The 20,270-nt window shown below is 57.6% G+C and overlaps 1 protein-coding gene across 1 annotated transcript; it reads left to right on the top strand.

Annotated features, from left to right (window-relative positions):
• Positions 1 to 4,034: 4,034 nt before the first annotated feature.
• LOC133896914 (uncharacterized) lies at positions 4,035 to 20,252 on the top strand. Its single transcript, XM_062337547.1, has 4 exons — positions 4,035 to 4,277; positions 4,425 to 4,660; positions 19,713 to 19,853; positions 19,955 to 20,252. The coding sequence occupies exons 1-4, from the start codon at positions 4,035 to 4,037 to the stop codon at positions 20,250 to 20,252; spliced, it is 918 nt and encodes a 305-aa protein (XP_062193531.1).
• Positions 20,253 to 20,270: the final 18 nt, after the last annotated feature.

A 20,270-nucleotide genomic window follows, 5' to 3' on the forward strand; every position in this document is an offset into this window, starting at 1 on the left:
CGATGGTGGGGGATATCGACCTAGTGCAAGAAGAAGTAAATGCACCGAAATTTAGACAGGTTCGGGCCACATGGGGGCGTAATACCCTACTCCTGTATGGATGCTATAACTGTCCTGAGGAGGTCCCTCAAGGATGTTGCTGGTTACAAGGATGTTGGCCTAACTAAGAGCTTGAGGCCCCTTGTTCTTCGGCTGGAACTATGCTCAACCTTCCTCACAGTGTCTCTCGTTCTTCTCAGTTCACGTTGTTGGTCTTCTGTGTGTCTGTTGTGCGTATGTGCGTATGTGCGTCTCGGGATTTTCTCGAATCTCTTGGGCGTGTCCTTCTTCTATGCCGCCGGCTCTTTTAAGTACTCGTCAGCCGCGACATGCCCCGAACGGAAAGGAGGGGGCTCGAGTTCCGAGACGCCATAAATGGAAAGGGCGTCATTATTTCCTCTGGGTGAAGTGACCGGGGGTGGAAAATGCGTCGCACACCCGATCGCCCATCACCATAAATGCCCTGGCAACGGGCGCCGTGGAGAGGGCCCACCGAGCAGCCGCAGAGCAACCCGGCGTGCTCGCCCTGTCTTGTTCTCCTGCCACAACAGTGCGGCAGATGGAACGCCTTGGTCCTCACAATGTTATCCCGAGACAAGCTGGATGGCACGGGACAGGACCTGTGCAATTAATGACCCCACGCCTCTCTGCCAAAATGTGGCAGGAACTGATGTTGAGCGCGGTGGGAGCAGTTGGAGATGTCAGGCCACGCACGCTCATTAAATGCGACCTCGGACCTCTGGCTGGCTAACACCTCATCGGCAGGCCCCTCGGGGGCCCTTCTGAGTCGTCGGGGTACCGAGTGCTCGGGGGTACTGTTCACATCCCCGAGCACTCTCTCCCGAGAATGCCCATCCTTGTCCTCGGGGCGCCGGGTGCTCGGGGGTACTGTTCGCCTCCCCGAGAACTCTTTCCCGAGCACTCTTGCATGGACCTTCGGGGAACCGAGTGCTCGGGGGTTGCCACGTGCAGCCCCGAGCACTCTCTCCCGAGTACTTCTTGCACGGACCTTCGGGGAACCGAGTGCTTGGGGGCCGCCGCTCGCGGCCCCGAGCACTCTCTCCCGAGTACTTCTTGCACGGACCTTCGGGGAACCGAGTGCTCGGGGGCCGCCGCTCGCGGCCCCGAGTACTCTCTCCCGAGTACCTCTTGCATGGACCTTCGGGGAACCGAGTGCTCGGGGGCCGCCGCGTGCAGCCCCGAGCACTCTCTCCCGAGACTTAGCTCTTCTGATCGTCGGGGGACTAGGGTGCTCGGGGGGACCGGGCACCTCCCCGAGCACTTTCTTCCCGGCACTTGGTCTCCGTGGATCATCGGGGAACTAGGGTACTCGGGGGCCACCGACCGTGGCCCCGAGCACCTTCTCCCGGGACTTGATCTTTCCCCATCTCATAAGAGAGACTTCGTGGGATGGTGCCATGTGGTGGATGGCCGGCCTGGCCTCGGGATTCGGGGACCCCTGGTTCCCGATACACCGACAGTAGCCCCTGGGCCCATTGGCAGGCGATGGCTCAGAGACTGCGGATGGGCCCTTCGTCGCGAACGAGGCCGAAGCCGATGCGGACACCACGTGACAAGCTTTCAGAAGGTGGCCCTTTCGATCCGGGCCTTTGGTACGGCCCAACGGGGAGACGAAAAGACACGCGTCCACACAACTCCCGAAGGGCATGACAACGGGACGGGCGGCACGCACGGTAGCCACGTAGATCGAGGAAAATACGCCTGGCAACCGCTGACACTGCACGACCTGTGGGAGATTCGCCTGGCAGTTGCGTCGATCGAGGAAACCGTCCCGCCGAGTGCACCGTGGTAGGAGATGTTTGAATTCTCTGAGGTATAAAAGGGGGAGGGGAGCGAACCGCCCCCCTCTTTACGCCATCTTGCGATCCTGCTCTTGCTTCCTTCGCGCTCTTGAGCCCTTAGAATTTCCTAGGCGATCAGAGCACATCTCTCTCTCCACCACCCAGACCACCTCCCCCTCCGATGAGATGCCGAGAGCTGGAGGAAGCCGCTGCGACGGGACTTCGGACGGTGTGCTGCCAGAGTCTCGCTTGAGGAACGAAGAGGCGGCGGAGAAGATCAGGAAGCTGCTGGTCCTCGAGGGCCAGCAGGGGGCCCTGAAGGTGACGCCGGCGAGCTTCCAGCCGGCGACGACCATCCTGGGCGCATCGTCTTGTTCACATCCTTCGTGGCGGCGGGGCTAGTGCTGCCGTTCTCCACATTTCTTCTTCAAGTTCTCGACACCTACGGCATCCAGCTGGTGCACCTGAGCCCCAATTCGGTCGTCATCCTGGCGGTCTTCGCCCATCTGTGTGAGATGTTCATGGGGGTGGCGCCGTCGGTGACGCTTCTCCGACACTTCTTCACGCTGCAGCCTGTCGGGAAGAAAAGGGGCCACTCCACTGCGGACGTCGCCGGATGGTGCAACTTCCAGCTGTGGGACGGCATGGGGGAGCGATACATCCCCCAAGTGCTATGAAGCAAATGTGAGGAATGGCAGCGCGACTGGTTCTACGTCGACGTCGACCCCCACGATCACCTTACCCTACCGGAGGCGGCAGCCAAGCCCCAGAAGGCGATCTGGGAGGCATCGCCACCACTGAACGCGAGGCTGGAGCCCATCTTCGAGCGCATCGGATTCCTCCGCGACGCCGGGCTGACCTCGGTGATGGTGGTGGCGAACTTCCTGCGCTGCCGGCTGGCGCCCCTGCGGGAGCGGGTCCGGCCCTGCTGGTACTACACCAGGCCGGAGGACGTCACCCGGACCCATATCGGCGCGAGCTGGGACCTGGGCCCGGTGGAGTTGAAGGGCATGCTCTGGGTGGTGACCGGCATGGAGGAGGTGAGCCGGGCGGAGCTCCCGTGGAGAGAAATGGCGCTCTGCAACAATCCTGAGAGTGCGGCGATCCAGGCGAAGCTGTCGGAGTTCGACGCCTCGGGGCTGGTCGACCGGCCGAGGAGCAGGAGCCCCGAGGCCCCCGAGCTCCTCGGGTTGGATGAGGTGGCCGGCGAGGGCACCGCGAGTGGTCCGGAGCGGACCGGTGACCTGGGCGCCGCGAGCGGCGAGCCGCAGGCCAGCAGTGGGGCCGCGGCGGGCAGCAGCCACCGCACCGAAGGAGGAGGCACCGCCGGCAGTGGGGCGACGGCGGCGTCGGAGGACCGAGGGAAGCGCCCCCGACTCTTCATTCCTGCGCCAGAATCCCTGCTGTCGCCATCGGCGGCGGTGGCATTCCCAATTCTGGAGCCGCGCCTTGTTCGGCTGGGGCCCGATCCGGCGCCCGGAGACCACGCGGTGGCTCCGCCGAACCCCCGGCGGAAGAGGAGGAGGGAGGACTCCGGGCCGGCGCCATCGAGCCCAGAGTTCAGGATTCTGGCAGCGAAATGGCAGTACCGAAAGTCTACGGCCGCGTAAGTCTTGTCCTTCATTCTTTCTTAGGCGTGCTTCGCCCGAACTAAGCTCTGAACTTCGGTTTTGATCTTTGTCCTTCTTCCGCAGGCCGCCTTCGGGCGCCGCTGAGGGCCAGAGGCAGCTGGAGGCGCCGAGGTCGGCGCCAGCCCCCGAGCCGAGCGCGCCGGCAGAGCCTGGGCTGGCAAGTGCGGTGGCGGGGCCGAGGCCAGCAGACACGGCGGCAGAGACGGGGCAGACGGATGCGGCGGCGGTGCCAGAACTGGCAGACGCGGCGGCAGAGCCGGAGCTGGCAGACGCGGCGGCAGAGCTGGAGCTGGCGGACGCGATGTCCTTGCTGGGACCGGCGGATGTGGCGGCCGAGAGGGTGCCGGCGGACGCGACGGCCGAGACAGAGATGCTGCCGCCACCCGAGCGCCCGGCGCCATCTAAGCCCGCCTTGGCGCACTGAGCGCGGGGTTGGCGATCACGTGGCAATTTTCGGGGATCCCGAGCCCCCCGGGTGGCTCGTAGGGGACCCAGCGCCCAGCCGCCGCCTAGCCAGCCCGCCGATCCCCTCCCGGTCGTGCTGGAGGACGTCCGGGAGGCAATGGGGCGGCTGGAGGCGGGCGTAGCGGAGGAGGTGGCGCAACTGGAGGCGGGGCGCGACGCGCTGGCCACGGAGAGAGCACAGCTTACCACTGCTTGGCGCTCTTTCGAATCCTGCCTCGTCGCAGTGCGCGCCACCAACGAGGACGAACAGTGCGCCATGGAGGAGGCCCGCGCGGAGGGTGCGCGGGAGTGGAAGTTTTTGGAAGACGCCGCTCGCCTGACTGAGGCGTCGCGGCAGCAGGTTGCCGAGGCCCTTGCCAGGGAGAGGCAGGCGCAGGAGCGGGAGGAGGCGGTCGCGAACCACGAGAAGGCAGCAGAGGCCCTCCAGGCTGACCTAGCTCGTCAAGAGGGCGAGGTCGACCGGGCCCGCGCCAATCTCCAACATTAGGTAGAGGAGCTCCAGAACACCGAGGGGGATCTCCGACGCTGGGAGGAGGACGTCGCCATTCGGGAGGTCGACACCGAGGTAACGGCGGCGGACCTGGGCACCCGAGAGGAACTGCTGACCCACCTGGAGTCGGAGGCTGCCGAGGCGGCGGCAGCCACTGCCGCTAGGGATGAGCAGATCGCCAAGTCCGAGGCGGATCTGGTCGCCTGCGAGCGGGCCCTGTCCGAGCTGGCGGGGTAGGTGAAGTTGGCCACCGGCCAGGCACCCAGCGCCGGCTCTTCTGGCGTGGTCGGGGGCCAGGGGCTCGAGGAACAGCTGCGGGCCGCGAAGGAGGAGCTTGAGGCCGCCTCACTTGCGCGGATCAGCCTGCAGCATATGTTGGAGGACACACTCCGGCGGATGCAGCGGTCCGTGGCGAGGGCAGGCCTTGGGCGACTCGTCGTGGAGACGAAGGGTGACGGTCCTGGCCGATTCGTCCTGGGACTCCAGCAGGTCTGCGAGCGCCTCGAGGCGCTGCCCTGGGCCGTCCAGGAACTTGCTACCCAGGAAGGGCGCGGCTTGGCCCAAGCGGTGGCCGAGCACGTGCTAGCCTGCTACCGGAGCAGAGACTCGAACTTCCCGCTGGAGCCAGCTCAGGAAGGAGTGGTCGAAGCCGAGGAAGAGGCCGCCCGGGAAGCAGTTCGGAGCACCGCTACCGAGGTGGCGGCCGGCTTCAAGCGGGAAGTGCCGCCGTCGCCAGCCCCTGGGAGTGGCCATGACGGTTCCGACTCCAACGTCTACTCCGACTAGGCTTTTTGTAGTTTCTTCTTCTTTCATTTTTCCTTGACTTGATGTAAATACAGGAGTGATCCCTTAGAAATGCTTGTATTCCCTTTGTAAATATAATGAAAGCTTTTCTTTGGGCTCGCAACTCCGGTATTCTCGCGAGTGCTTGATGCTTCTTCTGATGTTTTGCCTTGATGCCTCGAGGAGTACTTAGTCGGTTTGATCTGACCTTTCCTTCCCTGAGAACGAAGTCATCCCGGTTGTCCTTCTCGGTGTGTTCAACCCCCGATCCCTCGCGAGTCCGCATCGGCTAAGTCAAAAGACAAAGGCACAAACTTCCTTGCTCAGGAGATAGATCGATCCAACACAGAGCACGCCATGACCAGTGAGCACTTTTCCACCTTGCGACCACTCAGTCAGCAGACTGGAGACACGCTCGGGCGGGAATGCGACCAAGAGTCCCCATGGTTCAGTGGTGCCAGGGCTTAGGACAGACCGGACCGAGCACCGACAGCCCGCCCCTGAGGCCTAGGCTCCGGACTACTCGAGTGGCTCGAGCGATAGGATTACCCAGGGCGCCCAGGGACTTGGTAGTGCTCGGGGCCCTAAAAGCGGACCGAACACCACGACCACCATGAGAGACTTCGATCAGACATTGCCGCACGTACGGTACACCTTTCTACGGACCGTTCTGTCGTTCTATGAAAAAGTGGACACACGGTAGGGTTTTATGCGCGAGGAGACCATCTCACCGGGCAGATTAGAATACGAGGGCCCCTGAGGACGACTCGGGAATAAAATATTCTTGAATGTAAATTTGTCTGAATTTAACCACTCACCGGACAGCTGTCGGCCTTTCGGCCAACCGATCCAGGAGGGACGTGCGCTCCGAGCTCAGGGTGCCCGGGGACTTGGTTCCCACGGCCGGGGCGCCCGAGCACCAAGGGGTGCATGAGGAACCCGGGGTCAGGTGATCTCGACCACTGATGCTTGAGCGGTAGGACCACCCGAGGACCCTTGGGGCCGAGCAGCGACCTAGGCATCGAGGCCCTCGCGGTCGAGCTGCCTTTGCTTTGATTGTCGATCTATGACTTAAAAGAGAATGGAGAAATTCCTTGTTTGGTGCGCTCTGTTAGTGCGGTACTTGTTATAGACTGCTCTCGTTTTCGACCCGAGACCTCTAGAATACCCAGACCGGTGGACAAGAGCAGGCAGAGGCATAACCCAGAGGTCCTATGGTTCGGTGGCGCCCGGGTATGACAGACCAGACCGAGCACCGACAGCCCGCCCCTGGGGCCTAGGCTCCGGACTACTCAAGCAGCTCGAGCGATAGGATTACCGAGAGCTCCCAGGGACTCGGTAGTGCCCGGGAGCCTGCCACGACACTGAACACCACGGCCTACCACATCAGACGTAAGTTAGCGGCAACTGCCCGCGCGCATACCGATCGAGACTCTTTTATCAGCGGGGAAAATGAGAGAGCGAACTTTTCTCGCACAATCAAGCATCTCACCAGACAGATTAAACATATGGAATCCAGAAAAACGAAATTGCCACACGATTGCACATTAATATTCATACTGAATTGACAATTTTTTACAGGGTTGGGTGACTTACCCAGTTAGTGGTAGCCCCCGGTCAACTTGGGCGGGGGGGGGGGGGAAGCCCCCGGCCTGGTTGACCTGAGCCGCGAGCATGGCCATTTACGGGTAGAACTTGCGCAGGTGCTCGATGTTCCACGGGTGGTTGGGAAGCGGCTGCCCATCTTCTGCTGCCAACCTGGAAGAACCTTCTCGCGGGACCCCGATCACGGTGAAGGGACCTTCCCACATAGGGGACAGCTTATTCTTTCCTTCGCGCGACTGGACGCGTTGAAGAACTAGATCCCTCACCTCAAAAGATCGTGCCTGGACGTGGCGCTGGTGATAGCGCCGCAGGCTTTGCTGGTAGCAGGCTGCTCGGACGACGACGCGCCGTCAGCGCTCTTCCAGGTAGTCGACATCGTCACGCCGCTGCTGCTCCTGCTCACCCTCAGAGTATGCATGCACCCGAGGGGAGCCTAGAGTGAGCTCGGAGGGAAGGACCGCCTCGACGCCATACACGAGGAAGAAGGGGGTCTCCCCGGTGGCACGACTTGGCGTGGTCCGGTTGGCCCATAACACGGCGGGTAACTCATCCACCCATCCCTTCCCGTGCTTTGTGAGCACGTTATAGGTCCGGGTTTTGAGCCCTTTCAGTATCTCCGCATTGGCACGCTCGACCTGCCCGTTGCTCCGAGGGTGGGCGATAGAGGCGAAGCAGAGCTTAATGTCGAGGTCCTCGCAGTAGTCTCCGAACAAGGCACTTGTAAACTGGGTGCCGTTGTCGGTGATGATCCGGTTCGGGACGCCGAAACGACTGGTGATGCCACGGACGAACTGGAGCGCCGTGTTCTTGGTCACCTTGATGACTGGGACTGCCTCCGGCCACTTGGTGAATTTGTCGATGGCGACGTAGAGGTACTCATAGCCTCCGATTGCTCAGGGGAATGGACCCAAAATGTCCAGCCCCCAGACCGCGAAAGGCCATGATAGGGGGATGGTGTGAAGAACTTGAGCTGGCTGGTGAATCTACTTTGCATGGAACTGGCACGCTCTGCATCGCCGAACCAGGTCAGAAGCATCCTGGAGGGCTGTAGGCCAGTAGAAACCTTGCCGGAACGATGCATGGCCACCGCACTCGCCCTCGTGGATCTCAGCGAGAAGCTTGCCGCCTTCTACCCGGGAGAAGCATTTCAGGAGAATGCCGCCTGCGCTACGCCGGTAGAGATCCCCATCTACTATGGCATAGCGTTTGGACTGCCGAGCAACTCTTTCGGCAGACGCCTCATCCCCGGGGAGGAACTTTTCCTTCAAGTACCCTTGGATGTCGTCCATCCATGAGGCATCTTGAGAACATTCAGCAAGTGCAGCGCACTCGCCGGACGGCGGCACCCTGACGGGGCTTCCCACTGAGGGCGCCGCCGGGGTCCCCTGAATTAAGTTCGAGGTTTCCTCTTCGTCCTGTTCGGCAGGCAGGATGGAAGGCCGTGTGAGTGTTTCTTCAAAGACTCCGGCAGGGACACGTGCACGGGAGGAGGCCAGGCGGGAGAGGTCGTCGGCCAGAGCGTTGTCCCGGCGAGGGATGTACCGCAGCTCCAGGCCATCGAAACGCTTCTCCAGCTTCCTGACTGCCGCTACGTACGCCGCCATTTGAGGATCCGTGCATTGGTACTCTTTAGATACTTGGTTGATCACCAGCTAGGAATCTCCCTTGACCAGGAGGCGACGAATCCCGAGGCCCACCGTGGCTCGGAGGCCGGCGATGAGGCCCTCATATTCCGCCATGTTGTTGGACGCGCGGAACTACAGCTGCACGACGTACCGGAGTTCTTCACCCATTGGGGAGGTGAGAACCACTCCGGCCCCCGCGCCTTTCAGCGAGAGGGAACCGTCGAAATGCATGACCCAGTATCGGGCGCATGATGCCCGGGATATGCAGAAATCTCTTCTGGGACGGCCTCAAAGACGGGTGTCCATTCTGCCACGAAGTCAGAGAGTGCCTGGCTTTTGATCGCCTGGCGACTGACAAAGTGCAGGTCGAATTCCGCCAGCTCCACCGCCCACTTCATGACACGCCCGGTGCCTTCTCGGTTCCGGAGGATGGGTCCCAGTAGATACGTGGTAACCACCGAGACCTTGTGCGCTTGGAAGTAGTGGCGCAGCTTCCGGGAAGCGATGAGCACGGCGTAGAGCAGCTTCTGAGCCTGGGGGTACCTTGTTTTGGCCTCCCGGAGGACCTCACTGACGAAGTACACCGGTCATTATACCCGGCGGGCCTGGACCGCGGACTTACCCCAGGGGCTGTCGCAGCCCCCAAGCTCGGCGGCGTGGTCGGGGCTGACCGGGTGCCCGGGCTCTACTCCCTGGTCGAGAGGAACCGAGTGCTTGGGCTCGACCCCTGCTCGGGGGGAGCCAAGTGCTCGGGCTCGACCCCCTGCTCGGGGGGAGCCGCGAGGATGGGGGAGTGCCCGGGGGCGGCCGGGAGCTGGGACCCAGCACCTGGCCCTGCGCACTCGTCGTGCTCCACCACCAGCACCATGCTTACGACCTGAGGAGTGGCCGATACGTAGAGTAGTAGTGGCTCACCTTCGGATGGAGCTACCAGCACGGGTGGTGAGGTGAGGTACTTCTTCAGATCGCGGAAGGCCTGCTCGGCCTCCGGCGTCCAGTCAAAGCGACCAGTCTTCTTCAGAAGCTTGAAGAGGGGGAGCCCCCGCTCCCCAAGTTTGGAGATGAAGCGCCCAAGGGCCGCCATGCAGCCAGCGAGACGCTGAACCTCCTTGAGTCGAGCCGGGGGTTGCATCTGCTCAATGGCCCGGATCTTCTTTGGATTGGCCTCGATTCCTCGGCTGGAAACCAAGAAACCGAGGAGCTTGCCCGCGGGTACCCCGAAGGCACACTTCTCGGGGTTGAGCTTCAGGCGGGTAGTGCGGAGACTGTTGAAAGTCTCGGCAAGGTCGTCGAGCAGGGTGGCGCGGTCTCGGGACTTGACCACGAGATCGTCGATGTAGGCCTCGACGTTGCGGCCAACCTGCGAATCAAGGGTGATGCGAATAGCGCGCTGGAAAGAAGACCCAGCATTGCGCAAACCAAAAGGCATTGACATATAACAATAAGTCCCCACCGGGGTGGTAAAAGCAGTTTTTTCTTCATCCTCTATGGCCATGCGAATCTGGTGATACCCAGAGTTTGCATCTAAAAAACACAAAAGATCACATCCCACGGTTGCATCTACAATTTGATCTATGCGGGGCAAGGAAAAAGGATCTTTGGGGCAAGCCTTGTTTAGGTCGGTGTAGTCCACGCACATGCGGAGCTTGCCGTTGGCCTTCGGGACGATAACTGGATTTGCTAGCCACTCGGGGTGGAGGACTTCTCGGATAAATCTGGCATCGAGGAGCTTGCCGACTTGCTCTCGGATGAACTCCTGGCGCTCGGGCGCTTGTCGCCGGACTTTCTGATTCACCGGGCGCGCGTTCGGGCGCATAGCCAAGTGGTGCTCAATCACCTCCCTAGGGATCCCGGGCATGTCGGACGGTTGCCATGCAAACACGTCGGCGTTAGCCTGGAGGAAGGTGACGAGCGCGCTTTCCTATTTGCCGTCCAGGTCACCGCCGATTCGGATGACCTGGGAGGCGTCTTGGCCCACCACAACCTCCTTCGTAGGAACGGAGGTGTCGGCAGCGAGTCGGGGTTTGGATGAAGAGGGTCCCGGGTCCCCCTGGCGGCCCTCGACCTCAGCTTGAGCCGAGGCCAAGGCCAGGTACGACTGCTCGGCGCACCAGACGGCGCCGCCGGAGTCGGCAGTCACGGAGATGGGGCCTACCGGGCCCGGCATCTTGACCGTGAGATACGCATAGTGCGCAGCCATCATGAATTTGGCGAGCACCGAACGCCCGAGGATGGCGTTGTAGGGGAGGGGGAGCTCTGCGACGTCGAAGAGGACATTTTCCGTGTGGAAGTTGTCCCGGCTCCCGAAGGTCACGGGTAGCTCGACCTGCCCGAGGGGCAGGGAGTGCCCGGACGTCACTTCGCAGAACGGAAGCGATGACTTTAGGCGCCTGGAGGGCACCTGCAGCTTCTCGAAGGCCTCCTTGGATAGGAGGTTGAGGCCTGCACCCCCATCGATCAGCACTCTGCCGACCTTGACATTGCAGATGGTGGGGGACACCACCAAGGGTAGTCGCCCCACACCTGCAGTACTGGAGGGGTGGTCGGCTATACTGAACGTGATCGGAGTGTCCGACCACCTCAGGGGCCTGGCGGCCTCTTCGCTCGGGATTGCCAAGCAAACTTGGTGCCGCATGGTCTTGAGGCCGCGCCGCGAGGAAGGCGTGTAAGCGCCTCCGTCGATGAAGGCGATGATATGCTCGGGTTCCTGGAAGCCGAGCTCATCGTTGCCGGGGGCGGCGCCGGGATCGCCCCCCCCCCCCCCCCCGGTGGGACTCGTTGCGCTCCCTCTGGCGCTGCTCGATGAGGCCTTTGACCGTACGACACTCCGTGAGATCGAGCCATCTGGTCTGGTGGATGGGGCACCATTTGCCTGGCTCAGGCCCCGCGGGAGCGGGGGCCCTCACTAGAGCAGGAGCCCGGGCGGGTGCCGGGGCTCTTGCGGGAACTGGTGCCCTTGCAGGTGCCGGGGCCCTTGGGGGAGCTCGAGCCCAGGCCCGCGCGGGCGCAGGCCGAATGTCGGCGACCGCCCGGCGTTCTTGCCGGCGGTCGGGCTCTTGGGCCGACCGATGGGTGGGGCCCTGGGCCGGCTCGACAGGGGCAGCTTCTTCTCTTTTTCTTTTCCCGCCTGTCGGAGCGGGAAGAACTTGGTGGGTCGGCGGCGGGGCGCTCAGAGCGCGGGGCATGCCAAGCCCGCGCCTCCGCTGCCTTGGCGCACTTGTTGACCAGCGTGAAGAGTTCCGCGGTGGTCTCGATTTTGTGCGTACCGAGCTTCTCGAGCATCCGCTCGTCGCGGACGCCCTGCCGGAAGGCGACGATGACAGCGTGGGGGGCTATCCGCGGGATAGTGTTGTGGACCTGGCTGAAACGCTGAATGAAGCACCGCAGTGTCTCCCCCTCTTGCTGCTTGACGGCGTGGAGGTCGCACTCCAGGCCGGGGCGTGTGAATGTGCCCTGAAAATTAGCCACGAACTGTGGCAAAGGTTATCCCAGGAGCTAATAGATCCTGGGGGTAAGTTGATGAGCCAAGAACGGGCAGAGCCCCTCAAGGCAACATGGAAATAATTCGCCATCACCTTTTCACTGCCACCGGCCGCCAGGACGGCCGTAGTGTATATTTGGAGGAACTCAACGGGGTCAATGGACCCGTCGTACTTCTCTGGCAGCTCAGGGCGGAACTTGGAGGGCCATTTGACCCGACGGAGCTCGTTGGTGAAGGCACAGTAGCCGGTGCCGTACCCTGTGGCGCAGGTGGCGTTCCTTGGGGGCGAACGTCGGTGAGCCGGGGAGTCCTGGCGATCGTGGGCCGGCAAAGAGGAAGCCTGGTCCTCAGCCTCGGCCTCCTGCTGGATCTCCCGCTGGCGCTCGAGAGTGACACGCGCATCTTCAAGGCCCCTCCGCTTGTTGAGACATAAGCGGAGGTCCTGGGCTCCGGACGCGGCTAGGGGGGTGGCGCTCCGCCTAGAGGCCCCCCGGCCAGTGCGAATGTTGCCCGTGGATGGGCCGGTTCTGGTGGCGCCACGCTGGGTGGTGACGCGAGAACTCTCGGCCAACACCTGGCGGCGGGCTGTGCCGACCAGGGCGGCGACTTCTTGGAGCCAACGGCCTTCCGGGGTTTCTGCCGTCGCCTGGACAGGCGGATGCCTGAGGAGAGCGTGCGCCGCAAGCAGCGCGCTCCCAGGGCTGGCCTCGCCGAAGGTGAGCCTACGCCGGAGGGGCGCCTGGCGATGTCCGGATGCGGACCTGGCGGCCGGAGTTTTGGCCACTGGCTGAGGATCGGACGGTGCACCAACGGCGGCTGGGGCGGCCCTGCTGGGCCCAGCACCCTGGTCTCCTTCGGAGGGGAATGCCGCACGTGCAGACGGAGGCTGCGGCTGAGAGGCAGCAGCGGATGGGGCCTCCTGCGCGAGAGGCTGCATTTCCCCACTGGAACTGGAGCCGGAACACTGGAGGCGGTGACCACCGGCCATTTTTCTGTGGAAGAAAACAAACAAACAGATTCTGGGATGCTTCCCCCCTACCTGGCGCGCCAGCTGTCGGAGGATTAACTTATGTCGCAGGGATCCCGAGAGACCCCTTTTTAGAGATTCGGCCGGGAGGATGATCCTGAATAAGTTCGTCGGATAAATAAATGGGAATGAATGCAACGGCCGGTGGTGGGGGATATCAACCTAGTGCAAGAAGAAGTAAATGCACCGGAATTTAGACAGGTTCGGGCCGCATGGGGGCGTAATACCCTACTCCTGTATGGATGCTATAACTGTCCTGAGGAGGTCCCTCAAGGATGTTGCTGGTTACAAGGATGTTGGCCTAACTAAGAGCTTGAGGCCCCTTGTTCTTCGGCTGGAACTATGCTCAACCTTCCTCACAGTGTCTCTCGTTCTTCTCAGTTGACGTTGTTGGTCTTCTGTGTGTCCGTTGTGCGTATGTGTGTATGTGCGTCTGGGGATTTTCTCGGATCTCTTGGGCGTGTCCTTCTTTTGTGCCGCCGGCTCTTTTAAGTACTCGTCGGCCGCAACATGCCCTGAACGGAAAGGAGGGGGCTCGAGTTCCGAGACGCCATAAATGGAAAGGGCGTCATCATTTCCTCTGGGTGAAGTGACCGGGGGTGGAAAATGCGTCGCATGCCCGGTCGCCCATCACCATAAATGCCCTGGCAACAGGCGCTGTGGAGAGGGCCCACCGAGCAGCCGCAGAGCAACCCGGCGTGCTCGCCCTGTCTTGTTCTCCTGCCACAGCAGTGCGGCAGATGGAACGCCTTGGTCCTCATAATGTTATCCCGAGACAAGCTGGATGGTACGGGACGGGACCTGTGCAATTAATGACCCCACGCCTCTCTGCCAAAATGTGGCAGGAACTGATGCTGAGCGTGGTGGGAGCAGTTGGAGATGTCAGGCCACGCACGCTCATTAAATGCGACCTCGGACCTCTGGCTGGCTGACACCTCATCGGCAGGCCCCTCGGGGGCCCTTCTAAGTCATCAGGGTACCGAGTGCTTGGGGGTACTATTCATATCCCCGAGCACTCTCTCCCGAGAATGCCCATCCTTGTCCTCGGGGCGCCGGGTGCTCGGGGGTACTGTTCGCCTCCCCGAGCACTCTTTCCCGAGCACTCTTGCATGGACCTTCGAGGAACCGAGTGCTCGGGGGCTGCCACGTGCAGCCCCGAGCACTCTCTCCCGAGTACTTCTTGCACGGACCTTCGGGAAACCGAGTGCTCGGGGGCCGCCGCTCGTGGCCCCGAGCACTCTCTCCCGAGTACCTCTTGCATGGACCTTCGGGGAACCGAGTGCTCGGGGGTCGCCGCGTGCAGCCCTGAGCACTCTCTCCCGAGACTTAGCTCTTCTGATCGTGGGGATACTAGGGTGCTCGGGGGGACCGGGCACCTCCCCGAGCACTTTCTTCCCGGCACTTGGTCTCCGTGGATCATTGGGGAACTGGGGTACTCGGGGGCCACCGACCGTAGCCCCGAGCACCTTCTCCCGGGACTTGATCTTTCCCCATCTCATAAGAGAGACTTCGCGGGATGGTGCCATGTGGCGGATGGCCGGCCTGGCCTCGGGATTCGGGGACCCCTGGTTCCTGATACACCGACAGCAGGGGTATAAAGGTAATTTTTTGGTGAGTGTGACACAAACTCTCTCTCTCTCTCTCAACTTTGGCTTCCTCTGTTTTTGCTATAGAACTGCTACTCAACTTTGTCGGACAATGCTCGATATGAAAGGTGCATATGGGTGTCTGATAGCAGCCAGAAACAGAAGAACTCTGACTAGATTGTGGAGGTGAAACCGAGTGGGTGGTTGAACACGACTAGTGGTCGAACCCAAGTAGGTGGTCAAAGTGATGGGTGGTCAACCTGAGTTGGTGATCGAACCTAGAGGCGGCATAATAAGAGAAGTCAATGTCAGTTGGCTGACCGACCCACTTGAGGTTTGTTCTTTTGCTTTCTCTGGAAGTGATGGCCTGCAATCGATAGGATGAAAAAAGGGAAAGGAAAGCTGCTAGTCAAGATGAAGATTCAAGCCAAACCTCTGGGTAATCGGGAGGCATGAGATGATGTTCAATTTCTGTTTCTTAATGGTTATTTTCTTCCACTTCACACTGGCGACTAGGGCTGGCCGTGTCGGAGGGATGTCCTGGGAATCAGACGAAGTCAAGGGATCAATCACTTGCTAGAAATAAGCCAATAGTAATTCATCATCATGGGCTTATCGAGTGAATACTGAAAAAGAATGACCAATGAAAGAGCGATAACTTAAGGCGAGTTACTTCCTTGGCTGAGTCATCAAGCGTGGAGGTCTCTCGAGGAGGCGATCGAGGGGTTGTATTTTTTACTCCCTGAAAGAAGGCCACCCATGCAAACTAGGAGTTAATAATCATTTTCTTGATAACCAAGGAGGTAGATGAACAAGTACTCATTTAGAGATTCAATCTCAATACCTGATGGGAGCGGGTGTCCAATCTTCTGAAAGATAATATGATAAGTCAATTTGATAGAATTTTAATGTTGATGATCCAAAGGCTCTGACCAGAATAGATCGAGAACCCTCGCAACCACTACACCACTACTTTGTAGTTATAGTGAGGACCCGTCCAAACAGTATTCGAACTAATCATCAGGCGGATCATTAACATAATCACAACCTCGACAATTAATCAAAATACCGTTCCGGCAGTCCCGGTACGTGTTTTGTGCCCAAGGATCGGAACACATTCCTTCCAACATGTACATCACAACATAGCTTAATAAAGAGCGACTAATAAACATTTATATTACAAGTATTAAGCATGCAACTGATTTCAATAGTTTACAACAAAAGCAAGCTAGAATGAGACAAAACCCCTCAACTCATAACCAACAAAAGATCTATGCAGCGGAAGAAAATAAACTATACAACAAAAGGATATTGAGCCACATGCCCTTGGGCTCCATACCAAGAGCACCGAGTTCGGAGTAGAATGTGCTACTCCTGCCTACCACCCTGATTGGCAAGCACAAAGTAGCCAAACAGCGCCTCTTCCTCGCCAACCTGTGAACCTGCAACAACTTAAGGGCAGCACCCTTACTACGAAGGTACTCGCAAGTCTTACATAGTATGGGTATATATATTCCCGACTCCAAGGATCATGCATTAAGCTGGTAGCAAGAATTAAACATGGTTAAGTTAATTAAGCGGTAAGCATCCTAGACATAGGTGTGAGCAACTAACTTAACCAACACATATGAAACAACTCCGCACCACCAACTGAACATATATAAACGTAACCAACAAGTGTATCAAAGCATAACTGGTGCCAACTCGATCACCATGCCCAAACCACCACATTGTATCCGAACCACATCCACATACCCGAACCATAACCACACCAAACCATCTCATATCCGAGCCAACACCACTATCACTCCAACATAACTCCAACATAACTGATCCACAAACACATAGCCGAACCATCGCCCACAACCGAGACTCTACGACCGGTGCAGATAAGCGATAGACATGCTCATAACCGAGAGCGTGGCAGTTCGAACTGTTTTTACACCCTGCAGGGGGATACTCCTAGACCCACACGACACGAGGACCATTCGACTTGTGCCACCGGCCAAAGTGCACACAAGGGGGTACTCGTGACAAACTTTCCCAACCAGCCCCAATCGTGTGGGGCATGCAACACTCGGCGCCACGGTACTAGAACTACTCCCTAAGCAAACTAGTACCGCTTACAAGCCCGTCCGCTCACACCGTCGTTGTTCACGCCCACAAAGCCATAGCTGCGAAGGTATTCGGCTTGCCTACCATTATATCAGTGTGCGGTGAGTAAGGTAAGTGCTAAAGACAACTACACCGACGATCGGTGCTTAACCGGTGCAAACGGTCTACGGTGCCCCGTTTTCCTCTACCGTCCTACCCAGGGGAACTCCACATCCGGGCAGACTAAACACCCTCCTAGCACCGCTCACACCTCGCCTCATACTCACCACTCACCAACCATACCATCACCATCAACATGTAATTGTAAACAGTAGTAGGTCCTATCCTCGCGAACAATGGAGAACACCGTCGTTCGACTTCTACCGAAATACCTAAGCATTGCTAAGCATAGCAAAGACCTTTAGACATCGACATCACCTCTAGGCTTCAAGGAACATACATGAACTCGTGACCAAGGTAGAATAATGCAACGGCATAGGTTCTACCCAAAGGTACCCGACACATGCATACATACATAAGGATAGATAACACTTTAGACTTTCAAGTTAACATGGTGCAATATGATAGATGCTTGCCTTGCTGCCATGAATCAGAAAGATACGGTGCGACGGGATCACCTTCGGCCTCTGGGATCGACGTTCTCTAAAAAGGATCAACGCGTGCAATGCAATGAGTATGAATAAAGTGTAAAGATATGCCACAGTATGCATATAATAGATGAAAATATTTTTCATAGATAGAAAAAGTCATAAGGAAACTAGAAAAATCGGATTCATCAATTTTGGACCTAAGATGAATTAACGGTGAATTAATGAAGCTTTAACCTAATTAATTAATCTCAGAAATTTAATTCATTATTTTATGGCTGGGGATATTTTTAATAGGTAGAGTAGGTTATTATGAAACCAACAAAATTTGTTTCATAATTTTTGGAGCTACAGATAATTTATTATGAATCTTACAAGTTTTAGAAAGCAGTAACTGTGCTGTCTGGGTATACAGCGGTTAGACCGCGGTACACTGGCGGTCAGACCGCCAAGAGTCGTGGCCAGACCGCTGGAAACGCGGTCAGACCGCTCCCATACAGAGAGTTTTGGTCCCTGACGGTCTGACCGACCTTGGGGTGGCGGTTAGACCGCTGGGAGTCACCGGAGGCACTTTGGGAGCTCACCGGCGACGATTCCGGCGATATTTGGAGTAGTGACTTGGACCTAGAGTATCACATTGACTTCCTCTACCGTATAGGATAACATGCATACGCCAAAATCGACTAAAACTCGGCTATTGCTTTTAATTCATCAAGAACTCATGAACTTCAAACCCTTAGCTCAAAATTCGAAATCCAACCATCCAAAAGGCGAATTCTTGTCATGGGAGTTTAGGGGACTTACCCAAAGGCCTTTACTGAGGTTGTGGCCCACCGGTTGAAGGAGAAAATGGAGGGAAAAGCTCGGGAGGTGAAGAAATTCGGTGTTCTTCACATTTCCACCCTAAACACCAAATGACACCAAATTCGGCTTAAATCCTCCAGAAAAACGAAAATGAATTGGAGGGATGGATAGCTCATGAGCTTGCGATCGCGTGAGTACCACATGCATACCTTAATTCCTCTTTTTGAGCTCGGATTTGAGGGAGGAAGAGAGAGTTTGAGAGAGAGGGGGTGAGAGGGGGCTGCTTCCTTGCTTTGGCTGGTTGGGAGAGGAGAGAGGACCACGTGGGGGAGTGAAGGAGTAGGTGGGGCTGGCCGGTGGGCCCACGTATAAGAGAGAAGTCCGTTTGACTGTGAATTCAATTATTTTCTCTCCCAAATTTCTTTCTCTTATCGAATTGATTTCAAACGAAGTGCTCTAGTACGCCAAAATAATTTACCTCAAAATTAATTATGATGCTAATGATGCATGATTAAATTTAATCATACGATTATGGAATTTGGGACGTGACAGTTATCAACCGTACCGAGAAGTGGTTGAGCTTGCCAAGAAAGTTTTTTCTGCAAGCGAATCAAAAAAACGAGAAAAACATGTAGATGCACTCTGAATATTGTTGACTACTAATGAAGTACTCGAGTTAGGGTTTCACAAACCGAACAAACACCGAAACTTTTAAAAAAGAATAATCTAAGCACCTTTATAGTTTTACGTATTGTAGATGGTTTCTACGTTAAGCCGTCTTCTATAATTGTACAACCCCACATTGTTTTTCCTCTTTTCTGACTGCCCTCAGTAATTGGCAGTCATGCCCTCTTCAAGCCAGTATAAAACAGCGCTTGCGCCCACAAACACACGCCAATAAGTAACTCTTGCCGGCTTATATTGCATACGGGTTTAAAGAAAAATCATCTATAGCCATATGACTTTTTAACTTCCATACATATTATAGACGGGTTAGACGAACAGACAATTGTAAAAGAGAGAAGATAGATACATCTACAAATGAGCCATCTGCAATAGAGTGACATAAAGCAGACATCTTTTTGTACAAGCATCTGCAATACACTGCCAATGGCTCCAGAAGCCGTTTGCCTTTTCTTTTGCATTTGCATATGGCTTCCATCTGAAACCGTCTGTTATGTGTCCACAATTGCACGGTTTTCCTTTTTAGGCATTCACGTTATGTTTCTAGTCATTTATATAGTCCCATTTAATTTTTGTTAGGTTATTTTCAGACCGGTCATCTGTATAGCCATCAAAGATAAATTTATTGCAGGCGTGTTTTAGGAACCGTTTGTTATATAGCATCAGTTATGACTTTTTTTTAAGTAGTGTGCGACGATCAACTTCGCCGAGAGCAAGAGGATCGGGCGGGGCGGGTTTGGCGTGGTGTATCGGGGCATCGTGACCAACGCGAGCGGCCATCAAGGTGCTCTCTCCGGATTCCGCAGCGCAGGGCAGGAAGGAGTTCGAGGCCGAGGTGAGGATCAATGGATCATAGCCGGCTGAGGCATCGAAACCTCGTGCAGCTGCTGAACAGAAAGGTACGAACCAAACCATCATTTCCTGATGAAAACCTTGACGTTCAGTTCGTGTAAAATAAAATCTATTGACAAAAAGTTGTCCTGAAAAGGCACAAGATCGCGCTAGATTTGGGATCGGCCATACTCTACCTCCACGCGGAGTGCGAGCAGTGCATCGTGCACGGCGACATCAAACCAAGCAACGTCGGCCATGGAGCAGAACCCCAAACAACACAGATCGTCGCGGGACAGTCGAGTACATCGACCCGGAGTTCGGTAACAAGCGCAGGCCAAGCGCCGAGTGAGACGTGCACAGCTTCGGTGTCGTGCTGCTCGAGATCGCGTGCGGCAGGCGACCAACAGCGTCGCCCCGGGCGCTGCTGAGACGTGTCCGCGACAAGCACGACAGGAACACCATCCACGACGTGGCGGACCGGAGGCTCAACGGCGAGTTCGACGAGCGGCAGATGGAGAGCGTGCTCGTCACGGGTCTCTGGTGCGCGCACCGCGACCGTAGCCAGCGGCCGTCCATTGCCCTCCGGTGCGAAGGTGGAAGCCTGCCTGTGCTACTGGAGCTGCACAGCACCGGGCAAATTCGTGCCTTGGAGGAACAAGTTTACGGCGACCTGTCGGATGAAGGGTCTGGATAGACGTGCTCGTCTGCTGCG

Source organism: Phragmites australis, chromosome 17 (genome assembly GCF_958298935.1).
Source record: "Phragmites australis chromosome 17, lpPhrAust1.1, whole genome shotgun sequence".
Classification (NCBI taxonomy): Eukaryota; Viridiplantae; Streptophyta; class Magnoliopsida; order Poales; family Poaceae; genus Phragmites; species Phragmites australis.